The sequence below is a fragment of the Micromesistius poutassou genome (assembly GCF_964030765.1).
Source record: "Micromesistius poutassou genome assembly, contig: SCAFFOLD_5559, whole genome shotgun sequence".
NCBI lineage: Eukaryota > Metazoa > Chordata > Actinopteri > Gadiformes > Gadidae > Micromesistius > Micromesistius poutassou.
Window position 1 is genome coordinate 1 of NW_028178479.1, and position 15502 is coordinate 15502.

At 46.1% G+C, this 15502-nt stretch overlaps 1 protein-coding gene across 1 annotated transcript; it reads left to right on the top strand.

Moving 5' to 3' along the window:
• Positions 1 to 770: 770 nt before the first annotated feature.
• On the top strand, positions 771 to 5368 carry LOC311373712 (plexin-A1-like). The gene is made up of 6 exons (XM_084490337.1): positions 771 to 863; positions 2022 to 2212; positions 3679 to 3848; positions 4257 to 4469; positions 4807 to 4957; positions 5251 to 5368. The coding sequence occupies exons 2-6, from the start codon at positions 2027 to 2029 to the stop codon at positions 5344 to 5346; spliced, it is 816 nt and encodes a 271-aa protein (XP_084346463.1). The 5' UTR covers positions 771 to 863; positions 2022 to 2026; the 3' UTR covers positions 5347 to 5368.
• Positions 5369 to 15502: the final 10134 nt, after the last annotated feature.

Here is a 15502-nt window from a genome sequence, read left to right on the forward strand (position 1 = left end):
TGTGTGTAATGGATCACACGCACACACAAACACACACACACTGTACTCACCGAAGACCCAAGGCTTCATACATGGACCCACATAGACAACATTCATATTGACAATACACACACATGTTGAATACAGACACACACACACCACACACACACACACGTACAAGGACACACATATGGACAATACATGCAGATGTTCAAATACACATAAGACATTTCACATCCACACATCCACACACATGCTCTTTCATATTGAACCTGCAGAACTGACCTGTGTGTGTGTGTGTGTGTGTGTGTGTGTGAGTGTGTGTGTGTGTGTGTGTTGTGTGTGTGTGTGTGTGTGTGGTGTGTGTGTTGTGTCGTGTGTGTGTGTGTGTGTGTGTGTGTGTGTGTGTGTGTTCCGACCACCAGAATGGCGTCAGGGCAGGATGGCTCGCATCATCCTGCAGGACGAGGACGTGACCACTAAGATCGACAATGACTGAAGAGACTCAACAACCTGGTGCACTACCAGGTAACGTAAAACAACCTCTCCTCCCACTGTAGCAACATTGGTACCTAGCTTTGCTGCTTGCTTTTTGTAAAAAGAATAACGCTCCCTTGAAAATGTAAGTCTAACAAATACAGAATGAAAAAAAAAAAGCTGACTAGATGTGGAATGCGTGGGTGACCAACTTTAGATCCGTCCATTTTTGTGACCTACCGTGTCTGTTGGGAGGGGCCCGCGGCAGTGTGTCATGGCTGTTTTCAACTTCCCCAACTTTCCCTCTAAGGTGACGGATGGTTCAGTGATCGCTTTGGTGCCCAAGCAGAACTCTGCGTACAACATCTCCAACTCCTCCACATTCACCAAGTCCCTCAGCCGATACGGTAAGAGAGGTTGTGTGTGTGTGTGTTGTGTGTGTGTGTGTGTGTGTGTGTGTGTGTGTGTGTGTGTGTGTGTGTGTGTGTGTGTGTGTGTGTGTGTGTGTGTGTGTGTGTGTGTGTGTGTGTGTGTGGGGGGGGGGGGGGGGGGGAGGGGTTATTTTTATATAAGGTATGTATGTATGGTGGTGTGTACGGTGCAATTGTTTGTTTCATGTGCACGTCTTACTGTTTCCTCTCTACATCCAAAAATACTTTCTCGCTATCTCTCTCCTCTCTCGCTCTCAAAGCTATCTTCTCTCTCTTCATCTCCGGCTCTGCTTTTCAGGCTGTCAATCACCGCTGTTTCTCCGCTCAATCCCCCCGTTTCATATCCTATCTCCACCCGTCTTCACCTTCCGCTCGTCTCATGCTTCACCGCCTCTTTCTTTTTCCTCTTTTCTTTAACCATCTCACAGAGCTCCTCCAATATAACGTTGACCCCTATTACTGGTCCTCACACACGCACGCAAGCACACACGTACAAACATGCACCGCTAAATTCTCTGCACTACTTTCCTGACATTCTGAACCTCTCAATCCCTCCACACTCATCCGCCGGGGTGACGAGCGTTCGTACGCAAAGCCCCCCCTGTTCCGCCACACAAAGTGAGGGTATCACCGTCTGACATGTGTGTGGGGGGAGGATTGGAGGTAGCGGAGGGTCAGAAGACATTTTAATAAGAGTGGCGTGGAGTGGACAAAGTTCTCCGCCTGAAACCAAAGCAAAACATATTTTAGAAATGAAACTTTTATGGGGGAGGACAGAAAAGAATCGGATGCAGTATATGGAGTTTGTATTTTTGTGAACCAACAAGCTCCTTTTTTTGAGGGTTATGTGCATGATGTTATTTGCAATTTGCCATGCTTTTAAAAAACTGCAAACCTACAAGCCAGTCCTCCCACTTATAATTAACTTAATTAACAAATCAGTCAGACACATTTCTGTCAATGTAACATCTTCACTTCGACACACAAAAACAATCTCCAAAACTATCTGCAAATAATAACGTGGAAATGAAACTCTCTGCTGCGTCCCAACACACAACACAAACCTAACTGGCGGTCGACCACACCCACTGAACCTGTGCTCTTCGTCCTCCCTTCCTCCTCCTCCCTGAGCAGAGAGCATGCTGCGCACGGCCAGCAGCCCCGACAGCCTGCGCTCCCGCACCCCCATGATCACCCCGGACCTGGAGAGCGGCACCAAGCTGTGGCACCTGGTGAAGAACCACGACCACTCGGACCAGAGGGAGGGCGACCGTGGCAGCAAGATGGTGTCCGAGATCTACCTCACCCGGTTGCTGGCCACCAAGGTAGGAGGTTCACTTTGAGGCTTCGCTTCACACCCAGTGATCACGTGGGAGGTGGAGCAGTTGGGCGAATGGACGTCCCATCACATGCCCCGCACTGCTCTGTTGTTTATCCCACTTCTTATCGGCATCTACTCCCTCGCATTGACCTTTTTGTAGGGTTTGGTCGCCTCAAAGCTCATTAACATTTTTCATAACCTTTTACTCAACAGTGTACACACAAACAACACACACACACACACAGACACACACACACACACACACGCATAGCTCGCACACACACACACACACACACACACACACATGCATAGAACACACACACACATACATGCACAGCGATTGAGATTGCGTGTCTTAATTAGTGGGCTGACCTTTGGCTATTGAGTTGTTTGGTTAGTGCAGCACTCCAAAGCCCCTCTCTCTCTGTGGCCTCGGGGCTTGTGGGCCCGAGTCTTTACCCTAAAAGCACGGCCATCCACTACATGCCCAATCCCCTGCTGTGGAATTTGTGTGTTGCAGGTTTTTTCGAAAAGCAGTCTGTGTGTGTGCGTTTGTGTGTGTCCTTTGTGGTGTTTGTGTGCAGATAATATCGTGAAAGGTTATCGGGTCTAAGGGTGATGTGGGTATTGATGGTTTTGGGGAGTAACTAACGTGGGTCAATGTGTGTGTCATCCTTCAGACTGTTTACACCGGCACCCACTGGTCTGAAACGTTAGCGCTTGAGAGCCGCTGCTGACACAATACACGTCAACACACACACACACACATGCATGCACACACAAACGTGAGGGTGTTAAATCATCTTGGCCCGCTTTCTAGTGTGTAAACACGGTGCAGTCTTTGGCTGAACTCTTTGCTGGGACGCATTCATTACGAGACATCAGCCGGGGTAGACCATTACAGTTAGGACAGAGTGTGCGAGCCGAGGGAACATCTTAATGGCACCATAACTTCTAATGGTTCAATCCATAATCCCCCCCATGCCAACTCTATGGGTAATTGTGTTAAATATAAAATCAGACGCAGGCGTTATGAAACGCCACCCCTTTTTTTGGTAATTGCACTTGCCAATGAAGTGAATATGCTGAGAGGCGCACGGCTCATTTGGTTTCGGTGCCAGAATAACTGTCAAACCGGCTGGCTGGCCACAGCGCAACACCTCGTCCTGCAGCCACCAGTGGAAATACGAGCCTTCATGAGGCGATGAGATGTTCTGGCTTAATCCCAGAATAGGAATGCAGGTGTCACAGCAGAAGTACGGATTTAAAGTAACGAGACTTCAAAAGAGATACGCATACAGGGGACCCATATCTATATACACAATGAGTAGTAGTAACACAATTTATGTGCAGAATGCAAACTAACTGTTTCTCTCTCAAGAGCTGGAAAAGTGACTACATTGTAGCTGATACTGAAGGCAAACATCCCACCCTCCCTCGCCTCACCCCGCTCTACTCTTTCCCCTGCAGGGCACGCTCCAGAAGTTCGTGGACGACCTGTTTGAGACCATCTTCAGCACGGCCCACCGGGGCAGCGCCCTGCCGCTGGCCATCAAGTACATGTTTGACTTCCTGGACGAGCAGGCGGACAAGCACTCCATCTCTGACTCGGACGTACGGCACACCTGGAAGAGCAATTGGTGAGTCTGCCTGCACCTGTGAAAGAGTGTGTGTGTGTGTGTGTGTGTGTGTGTGTGTGTGTGTGTGTGTGTGTGTGTGTGTGTGTGTGTGTGTGTGTGTGTGTGTGTGTGTGTGTGTGTGTGTGTGTGTGTGTGTGTGAGTGTGAGATCATTTGTGTGTGTGTGTGTGTGACATCATTTGTGTGTGTGTGCCTGTGTATGTCTTACTGGTTTAACGAGTCATCAGGCCCAAGACATAAGCACGTCCTCAGTAGAATATTACCACTGTTAGATTAGCGTTAGCAGTGAAGCAAAATCTCTCTCGCTTCACTGCTCACACTACATCATGCTACATTGCACAAGCTTTGTCAGATATTTTTTAACTCTCTCTCGCTCTCTCTTGCTCTCTCTCTCTCTCTGCCTCCCCAGTCTTCCTCTGAGGTTCTGGGTGAATGTGATCAAGAACCCCCAGTTTGTGTTTGACATCCACAAGAACAGCATCACGGACGCGTGCCTGTCCGTGGTGGCCCAGACCTTCATGGACTCGTGCTCCACGTCAGAGCACAAACTGGGCAAGGACTCACCTTCCAACAAGCTGCTCTACGCTAAAGACATCCCCAACTACAAGAACTGGGTAGAAAGGTATGTTGTCGATTCTAGCTCCAGCTCTCTCTCGCGCTCTCTCTCTCCTCGATTGTCTCTTGTCGTTGTTGTGGGTCTGTTGACTCATTTGTTTGTGGGATTTGTGTGCTGTCACTGTGTCAGGGAGGGTGATGTTACCGCTGTTTTGTCAATACTAAATGATGCCCATTGCACCCTCCCCACCTCTTTCTGTCCTTCCCTCATTTCTTCTCTCCTCCCTTATCTCTTCCCCCTTCTTCCGTTCTTCCATCTACCTTTCCTCCCTTCAATCCATCATCCCCTCCTATCATTCCTCCTTTCCTTGACCTCACGCTTCTCTCCCCTCCTCCCCCCACAGATACTACTCAGACATCTCCAGGATGTCTGCGATCAGTGACCAGGACATGAGTGCCTACCTGGCGGAGCAGTCGCGCCTGCACCTCAGCCAGTTCAACAGCATGTCCGCCCTGCACGAGATCTACTCCTACATCGTCAAGTACAAGGACGAGGTGAGAGGACACTCAACCCTGCCTTTGCTCAAGATCCTCTGGCTCCTCAGCCCAGGAAGTTGGCATGCTATTATATTAAGATCACCTTTGCTTACCTTTTGTGTGTCCTTCTTGCCGTCGGTCTAGTGGATGAACTGTGTGACGTTTGCATTTTGAATTGTGCCATTCGCCGAGGTCTATCACTATGCCGAGTACCGTTTGTCCATACCATGTGGGTCCCATTTTCTGGTGACTGCTGAAAATGTGAAGTGCATATGTTTGCTCACCTCCTGCTCTTCCCCCCCGGCCTGAAGATCCTGTCGGCCCTGGAGCGGGATGAGCAGTCCCGGAGACAGAGACTGAGGAGCAAACTGGAGCAGGTGATCGACACCATGGCCCTGGCCAGCTGAGGACCAGCCCAGCGCCTCCGATCTCCTCATCCTTCTCCCTCCACCAACACCGCTGCCGCCGTAACCACCACCACCTCCACCACGACCTTGTCCTTCTCCTCTTCTTCTATTCCCCACCACCCTCCGCCCACACACCCCTCCCCATCTCCATGTCCCTTACCTCGCTCCTCTCAGCCAGAGAACCAACTGAAGTTCCAAACCCCCTGGTAAAAAAAAAAAAAAAGAAAAAACCACAGGAGCAACTCCAAAGGACTAAAGCAGTACACTGCAAAATGGGGGGCGTTCGGCAGAGATGGGTCCTGTGTGTGTCTGTGCGTGTGTGTGTGTGTGTGTGTGCACACACGTGCCCAAGTGTGTGCGACTATTTTCTGTGCGCGTGTCTTTGGGCTGTAGTCGGTGCGCGGATGTGTGTGCACGGGACATTGGGACATTTCCACGTGCCTGTACATCCCTAACCTGTCCCCAGGAAAGCATCTTTGATTGTCGTGGCTGTCGTGGTTTGTGGTTCGCTTTAAAATTTTAGTTTTCCTGGATTTCTTTTTGTCAAGCAATGTCCAGTCAAGCAACTTTAGGAAATCGTGAAGGAACTCGACCGCAATCGGCAAACCGCAGGCAGACGAGAGAGAGAGAGAGAGAGAGAGAAAGAGAGAGAGAGAGAAAAAAGAAAGAGAGAGAGAGCATTCTGGAACATTGACCGATTTGAGATGAGACCCCCAAAGGAAGGACGTGGGGGCCCGTCAGGTCACGTGACTCTTATTCTGACGTCGACGTTTGAAAAGGACTCTTTCTGTTTTTGTATAAATGTAATCAACTGCCCACTCTCTGATCTCTCGCCACTTGCATTACTGCTGAATTTGCACAATTTACAGAAAACGATACAAAGGAAGACTATATAGATATTATATATAAATACAGCTATGTTTTTAAAGAAACAAAGATTAGGGTCATTTTTTTTCTTCTTCTTTTGAATCACCCAACACAATAAAAAAAAAAAGCTATGAATCATTATTTAATATTACAACTTTTAAAAAAAAGTATCGAAAATCATGAAAAAACAGACGTTGTCCTGTGCCATGTTTGCTTTTGAATGTTGTTTAGTGCAGACATTTTGTTGGATGGAATGTGCAACCGTATGATTTAAATATGAACATGCCTAGTGACTGAAAATGGTTTTAGTGACAAAAAAAACGAGTATACGATGCTAGGACAGTGAAACACATGATTTGCCCTTGTCTTTGCTCTGACCAGGACGGTTTCGTGAAGCTCGCTGCCTCACTGCAGTGCTGAGATGAAGTTGACGTTTCTGGTTCATACAACGGTGCAATTTGTTTTGGGCTTTTATTCCCCCCTTGGAGAACCAGACGGTGGGAGTATTCACCTGGGAGGGTTGCGGTTCTCATGGCCGTATCCCGGTATGTTGCGCCCTGGATGGGGGGGGGGGGGGGGGGCTGGGGGGGTATGTAGGGAGGGTTTAGTTGATCACGGTACAGCGACCCCATGATGAAGTAGCAACGTTGCACTAACCCTCTGCAGACCGTGAATAGTCCCGCTTGGCCCCCCCCGCTTCACTCATATCTCCCCAATCTTTGTTTACTTTTTCTTTTCTTTTTTCTCTGAGATTCAAAGTGACATTTGCACCAGTCTGCGGCCTGCCTCGGCTTCCTTCGGTTGGTCTAGGGCAGACCAATTGCATTTTTTGACCCCTCCTAGTCCAAACAGGCCCGGTGCCTGATGGGTAATGGAGTCCAGATCTGAGGTCCGGTTGAAGATTAGCCTTTATTTTTTTGAAAGGAGCTGAAATGAGAGAAGACAGGGCACGGCTAAACCAAGCGCTGATAAACCACAAGCGGGGGGTGGGGGGGGGGGGGGGGGGGGGGGGGGGAGCTGTATCGCTCCGCAAGACATTATCTGCGGTAACACCCCTCCCCCACAATATATTTGCATTGTTCCCCCACCACCGCCACCTCTCCCACAGTCTAGGAAGAAGGGCTCTTAGGTTAATATATCTGAGGGAGGGGGTGGAGAGATGGAGAGGCTAGGCAGACGCAGGGCTAGCTGATCCTCCTCTCCCGGTAGCCTCCAGCTCTCGTTACTCGCCATGTGGGGCACAGGCTATTTTATGATGATGATTATTATTATTATTACCGCTCCTTTAAGAGGATTGCTTTTTTTTGTTTTGGTCTTGAAGTCATGGTATTTTGACTGTGGTGAGAAAAAATGTTTTCCTTGATTATAATTTTTTTTTATATAGATATTTTTTGGGATTCCTTTATGCTTGCCGAAAAACCAAACTGTGGTCTGTATAATGTTTTTTTTGATGTTATCATTTGTAAATTGTATACTTTTTTCATGGTGAACAGATGCTAGTTGCCTATTTTTTGTAATACGTTTTTTTTTTTGGGACATGTAAATTGTACATTATGGCACACAGAAGACAAAACTCGCCTTCAGTTTGCCTGAAGTCTACGTACTTGACCGTTCTCAAGGTTTTATTTTCCTGATTTCAAGGATCAACATGAAAAGCATTGCATTAGAGGAGTATCTGTGTCTTTTGTAAAAGGAAATGTGATTTGCTGCTTTTATATTTTAGTTTCCTCCAACATTAGGGCTGCCATTCTCTTTTGCTGTTCATTTCCTATGCCAGGTTCCTTAAAAAACAAATCAAACAAAAGACAGTTCAGAGCCTACAACAGGCAACATATACATACTCAATCTCTTCCCAGCCTTAAGTGAATAAGGCTTCATGGAATCACTGATATATATATATATATATAATATAGTTATAATAGAGATCTATATTACATATATATATATATATAAATAATATATATAAATATCATCTAGATCCTATAAAACTCTTCATGCATAGAGATATGCTGTGAGCCAAATACAGCCTTGAGGGACCAGTCTGCTGTGATTGGACAACTGCCAACATCACCTAGTCGCTTTCTTCCCTTCTGCTCTAGCTGTCTGGTGACACGCAATCACACACACACACACACACACACACACACACACACACACACACACACACACACACACACACACACACACACACACACAACCTAAACCAAACATCTCTGTTGCGGTCCTACCCCTCACGTCCAAATTTCCGCTTATCCTGGGTTCCCGGGAATTGAAACAGGGTACCCCCCCTCCCCTCCTGATATGAGTACAGTGCTGATTTTCCGCTGTGTCTGTACATTTACACTCTCCAAAACACACGGTTGGGTAAAAACATCTACACAAGCAGGAGAGGGAGGGAGAGAGCTATGTGCTGTGTATAACAGACACTATGAATTATGGGAAAAGTATTAACTGTATACATTGGGGACGACTACTCGCTCTCCTCTCAAGCACAGTCAGTACCACAGAGAACGGTAAAACGCTACCATATTGCTTCTCTGTCAGACTTAGAAGATATTTAGAAGAAGTGTCCATTCTCAGGTTCCGGAGGCGTATTATTCCATATTGGTCACATGACTGCTGAGGGACTGGTGTTCGCTGTCTGCATGGCTGTTTGGTTTCGCCTTTTCCTTTAAATACAATATGTGCTGTGAAAGTCCAGGGCGCCATGTTGTATTATTTTCTAAGTAAAACGATTTTGGCGGGGCCCCTTTAAGTCTGCACTGTGTGGTGTGTTGAGTCGTATTTAATCAGTAGGGATGGATAAGAGATGCAGCATGTTTACTGGCTGTATGCAGGCTCACTGGGTGGGCTGAGGAGCAGTTGATTTACACTGTGTGGACTAAAAAACGAAAATGAAAAACTGAAGTACTATGAAAAGCACTCATCTTGAGGAAGTAGCTCTGAAGTACGTTTTTTTTTCTTTTACCTGTTTTCTTAAATCACATCCGACATTCTCCAAAACAACTTTAAGGTGAGAATTGTACAAATGTGCCCCCACCCCCCCTCTAAACACCCTCCATCTATTAAAATGGTCATGGCAGCATTTCTGTTACTGCTCCCCCCTCCCCCAAACTGAGTCCTCCATGGGATCCCAGCATATTGAAATGAAACTTGGACGGCAATGGCAGAAAATCAAGTTTTAATACAACACTGATTCTGATACATTTTTAACGAGTTTTCAGACTTGAAGCAACTGTCACAGGTGTGCAGGTTAACATTCATTGTGTAAATATTGTGTTATTTCCTATTTTGCATATTTACTACTTGTAAATAAACACGCATCAAGGAGAGATTAAACATTTTTTGCTAAACTGTGTGGAGTGGAATTCTTACAATATGAGGCTAACACAAAAGGCACCTGATACAACAAACGAAAGCTATGAAATAACTTTGTTGGATTACAACACTAACTTCATTGTTTTACTTTACAGAGAAGTCATCTGGTATCCGGCTAGGGGCTCATCGCCCTCGCCATGCTTAGAATTCACAGAGCAGTTTGGATAATTGAGCCATATTGCCACCTCAGCACTTCATTCCGAGACACATAATTCTGTTGTCAGTTGAACGTCACGTGCATGATAAATGAGCGACCATTGGAAGACACCAATATACCACCTTGGCCTTTCTCACGGCCGACATCCCACTGCCCCGCAATCGCACCACCACTTACTCCAAATTTGGAAACACACACACACACACACACACACACAGGTCCTACACGCACACACACACACACACACACACACACACACACGACTCAATGAGGCCGGATAGACGGAAAATGTTATCGTCCGCACCATGTGTAACCAGTCGGGCTAATTCAATTAAAATTCCATCCGAGGAGGAGCGCTTAAATTGTGTAATGGTCGTGGGCGCAGTGAATCTCGTAATGATCCTGTCAAGAGGCAAATGGCCTCGCAGTGCCAACGGTAAGATATATCCCTTTTTGGAAAGCACCAAACTGCTCGTTTCTCGTCCACCACCACCACCTCGATAGCATGGAACATATCGTAGTTCATAAAGCCATGATCTGCGTTGGCCCTCTCTCCCCCTCTTTTAATCCCTCTTAGTTACAATTGGAGAGCGCTCCATGCCTTTTATCACACGCTTTTAACCCAAGTTCTATTTTAGCCGAGCAGCCTTTAGATATCTGTCAGTGTGCGTTGCGTCAAGAGTGTAGCAGAACCGCGGAGCACTGAACGAGGCGTCAGCGGAAGCGCCTCTGTCTCCGGCGCCGTGATCCACCGCCGCTCGGCTGTACTTGCTCCGTGAGAGGTGAAGGTGACAGCCGTGACTGGTGGGGAAGGCTACGAGACGGATTACTGTCACACTGCTCGATTTATGATGCACAGAGAAAGGTGTGTATGTGTGTGTGTCAGTTTGATGACCGTTCATTTGCTGCATACCTCTATCGTCGACCCCCCACATTCTCTCTCACACACACACACACACACACACACACACACACACACACACACACACACACACACACGTCATTGCAATGACGAGTAGCAGCTCACCTTCAATTATGAGAGTAGGGAACTGAAGCATTGTAAATCCTCGAATAGTCCGTCCAAGTGCACCGTTAACGGCCGCACCTTGCCGTGCTGCACCCATCGAGACGCTGGAACCCAGAGGGATGAACTGAACTCTCTTTGATGTCACATAACAATGAAGTCATGACATTCATTTTTGTATTTAAAAAGAATGAATAGCTGCAGACAATCATAGTTGATTCGTGATTACTTAATGAGCGTTGGTTGATCATTAGGCCTACACAAAATAACAACGCATTTGATTTGTAAGGTAGATATTTTTGTCAAATACAACAATTTCTTTAAGGCTTCTCTTCTCAAAGGATTTAAAGAAGTCCGCCCACGATGCCAGTTATAATCACCGTTTTAACACGAGCTGGGACGTCAATAGCACCTGTGAATATTATGTTTTCATGGAATATTTCTGCCGAGTAACTTGTGATGTTCAAGCTCATTTGAAATCTATTATGTGATTTAAAATGTTCAGAAGTCAACTGGTACAGTTTATTATTAACTGTGAAATTAAAGAGAACACCCACTGATTATCTGATTAAACATTGATTATAGTGTGAGCATTTAAAAAAAACACATTAAAAAACACATAACAAGATTTACCGGATGGAATTTGACATTAGGTGCATTTACATGGACATTAAATTCTCACTTTTAATCTGATTAAAATTCCCCCAAAAATAATCTGATTAAAAATGTATATAAAATGTAATCTGATCATTGGGAATACATTTGTTCCTTCTGCGCATGTCCGTATGAATTCTTGCAGCTTGTGCAGTAGCTGCTAGTGGCGACAAGCTAGGTGACGCGTTCTCTATTTAAATAATGCCACAGTATCATCTACTGCCGAGACCGTATCGCCGACAGCAAAGGGAAAAAGAGTAGGGACAGAAGTATTTTAAGAAGTGGTTCAGCCATGTTTTGAAACCAGCGGGGCTTGATGTAGCCTAAACAAGAGGTGACGAGAGTGGTAGCCTAACGTTATTTTAGAAGCCAATTAGAGAACGCACAATGAAAGGGGGACAGGATAAAAACAAACAAAGAAAGGAAGATTGAGTGTATCGAAACTCATCGTCTTCTTTTCATTTTAGCCTAGGTTACTTGTTACTTGTCAAAATACTGTAGCAACCCTGGGACTCTTTAGGAGTTTGTGTGTTATGTGTTTGAAATGTATTTCGTTGTCCGTTGTGCTAGTTGTTCCATGTGCATGTATTGGAGTGTAGTGATGGCTTGTTCGCGAACTAATCAGTTTGAATGAATGACTCTTTAACATTCCCTGTTTCAGTTCATCTCGTTCGTATCGTTCGTTCTCCGAGACTCGACTCCCAGCTCCACCCACTAGTCGCTGAGTCGCACTGACTCACGAGTCACCGTTCGTTCACTGACTGTGTTTAGCTGTGAAGACTGTGAAGACTCGAGGACTGCCTCTCCTGGAACCGTCACCTTATCATGGTGGAGACTGGAGAGGTTTGCGTGTCCCTGTGAACCTGAGGGCTGTGTTGTCTGGAGCCATGTGCTCCTGGTAGGGTCTCCCATGGCAGAGTGGTCTCAGGTGAGGGGCCAGACTAAGAATGGTTCAAGAAGACCCCATGAAAAAACATAATAGAGGAGGAGAGACCCTGCCCGGAGGAAGCCCGGGGCCCCCGTCTGGAGCCAGGCCTAGACGGAGGGCTTGTCGGCGAGCGCCTGGTGGCCGGGTTTGCCACGGAGCCCAGCCCGAAAGAGCTACGTGGTACCCCCCCCTCTTTGTCCTGTGGGCCCACCATCTGCAGGGAGACCTGAGGTTGGGTGCGCTGCCACATGGATGGCAGTGAAAGTCAGGGGTCCCAACGGACCAGACCCGGGCGGCAGAAGCTGGATCTGGGGACTTGGAACGTCACCTCACTGTGGGGAAAGGAACCAGAGCTTGTGAGGGAGGTGGAGCACTACCAGTTAGATCTGGTGGGGCTTACCTCTACGCACAGTCTCAGCTCTGGTACCGTACTCCTGGAAAGGGGTTGGACTCTATTCTTCTCCGGAGTTGCCCAGGGCGTGAGGCGCTGGGCGGGTGTGGGGATACTCATAAATCCCTGGCTGAGCGCCGCAGTGTTGGAGTTTACACTGGTGGACAAGAGGGTCGCCTCCCTACGCCTAAGGGTGGTGGGGGGGAAAACTTTGTGCATATGCACCGAACAGCAGTTCAGAGTACTCAGAGCCTTCTTGGAGACCTTGAATGGAGTCCTGCATGGGGCTCCAGTAGGGGACTCTGTAGTTCTGCTAGGAGACTTCAACGCCCACGTGGGCAACGATGGAGACACCTGGAGAGGCGTGGTGGGGAGGAACGGCCTCCCTGATCTAAACCCGAGTGGTCATTTGTTTCAGGACTTCTGTGCTAGTCATGGATTGTCCATAATGAACACCATGTTTGAACATAAGGGTGCTCGTAAGTGTACCTGGTACCAGAGTACCCTAGGCCTAAGATCAATGATCGATTTTGTGATCGTGTCAGCTGGCGGAACTGTCAACCGACCACCATCTGGTGGTGCGTTGGATCAGGGAATGGGGGAAGATTCTGGACAGACCTGGTAAGCCCAAATGGTTAGTGCGGGTGAATTGGGAATGTCTGGAGGAGGCCCCCGTCCTAGAGATCTTCAACTCACACCTCCGGCGGAGCTTTTATAGCATTCCTGTGGCGGTTGGGGGCATTGAGCCTGTTGTGGATTTTGGTCCAGGAAAGGCCGCCGAGACAGGATCGCTTTTAACTCACTTTATTTGGTTAAGGTTATTGGTCTATTGTCTATCGTCTATGAAACAAAAGGAGAGGAATGGTAAATAACACGCGCGGAGCGTCTCAGAGCTTAGCATCCAGGATACGCTGCTGAGAGATTCTGAATCTAAACTGGCGGAGTCCGAGTTAAATAAGAAGGTAAAAAGGTGGGCGTGCTCTGTGGCTTTAAAAGCCCGCCCCCTTTCATCTATGGTTTTCCCACTTCCTCTGTGTGTCCGTTGCTGCCCCTAGTGTAAATGTTTCGTAACTTTGTCAAATGTGTTCAGTGCTGCCCTCTGGCGATTGTGAGGGGAAATTAACTCTAAACTATGCTTGGTGCTACTGGATATGGCTAAGTGAGAGTATTACAGTAAAAATGTATCGCTAGGGAATATTACAATAAAAAAATGTCACAATTCCCTCCTTGGTCATCTCAGATGACCATTCTACAAACCACTAATATTACCAACAGCATATATAAAAAACAAGAGTAAAAAGCAAAAGAGAAAATATGTACACACCCATGGGTTGGTTACCATGGAACAATCATCAACATAATCAACACTACACAATACAATCAGTACGTCATATGGTCATAAAGGCATAATCATAAAGGCACATATGTATTCATCAATGGAAACTTTGTCAAAACACTTCTAGGCATAAAACAAAATTAAATTCACATACTTTCAACATTACAAAAAATTGAGCAGCATAGGTAAATGGTTAAACCCTTTTTTTAAATTCACTTGTTTGTCATAACACAGAATTTATACCCTTTCAGTATGCATTGAAAATTTACCGAATATAACAAAAACAAAACAAAACAAACAAACAAAAATTTTTTCAGTAAGTATGGAAAATCTACTGAACATAACAAAAAGTAACACAATTTTTTCAGCATGTATGAAAATCTACTGAACATAAAAAGTAACACAATTTTTTCAGCATGTATGAAAATCTACTGAACATAAAAAGTAACACAATTTTTTCAGCATGTATGAAAATCTACTGAACATAAAAAGTAACACAATTTTTTCAGCATGTATGAAAATCTACTGAACATAAAAAGTAACACAATTTTAAATTTTCCTTCGAGTATGCATAGGTTTGAATGGCTCAGTGAGCTTTATGTATGTAGAGTTTTGGACATTTTACATTTAAATCTAAACAACATTTTGTAATAGTAAACATGACTCTCATGGGTTTGTTCAATGTTTCCTCATTCAAGTAAACCAGGTATATTGCTTCTCTTAGATACATGCACATAACTTCTGGGAACCGGGGACTATTCTATGTAATTTAATCTGATCACATCGGGCCCTTCGGGTTGCTGTTCACTCATTGTCTCCGGAGTAGGTTCGATTCCTACATAAGCCTGTAAGACATCTGGCAGTCTTGAAGCACTCACTGCTGTGGTGATCAACCTATTCAGTAGTCCTTGTATGCAAGGAATGCAACAACAACAAATAACAACTAACACGGTTATTGTTACTATTCCCATCATGAAGACTGAGTGAATTGGACTCATCCATTTACCAAGTATGTTCTCCATCCACCCGGTGATAGGGTTAGTGATGCCCGAGTTCTCCGCCCACTCTAATCTGAGGGCCTGTTGGCCTGCCAGCGCTCTGGCTGACCCATCTGGAGCTGCGTTATTGGGGATATAAGTACAACATGCTGTTCCTATCATCTGGCACACCCCTCCTTGCTCAGCCGTCCACATGTCCAATGCTAACTGGTTTTGATAGGCCATACGAGAGGTAGCATCTAATTGTTCTGATATTCCCCTAATCACCTCGGTGGTATGGTTGACAAACCGCTGTTGGTTATAATATATATAGTTTATCCAATCAACATTTTTATTAATGGTGGCCCACCAAACAAAAACAGATTCAAATCCTGCTATTACTTGATTGCGAGCTTTATGTTCTTCGGGGACGCCTCGGGGCAC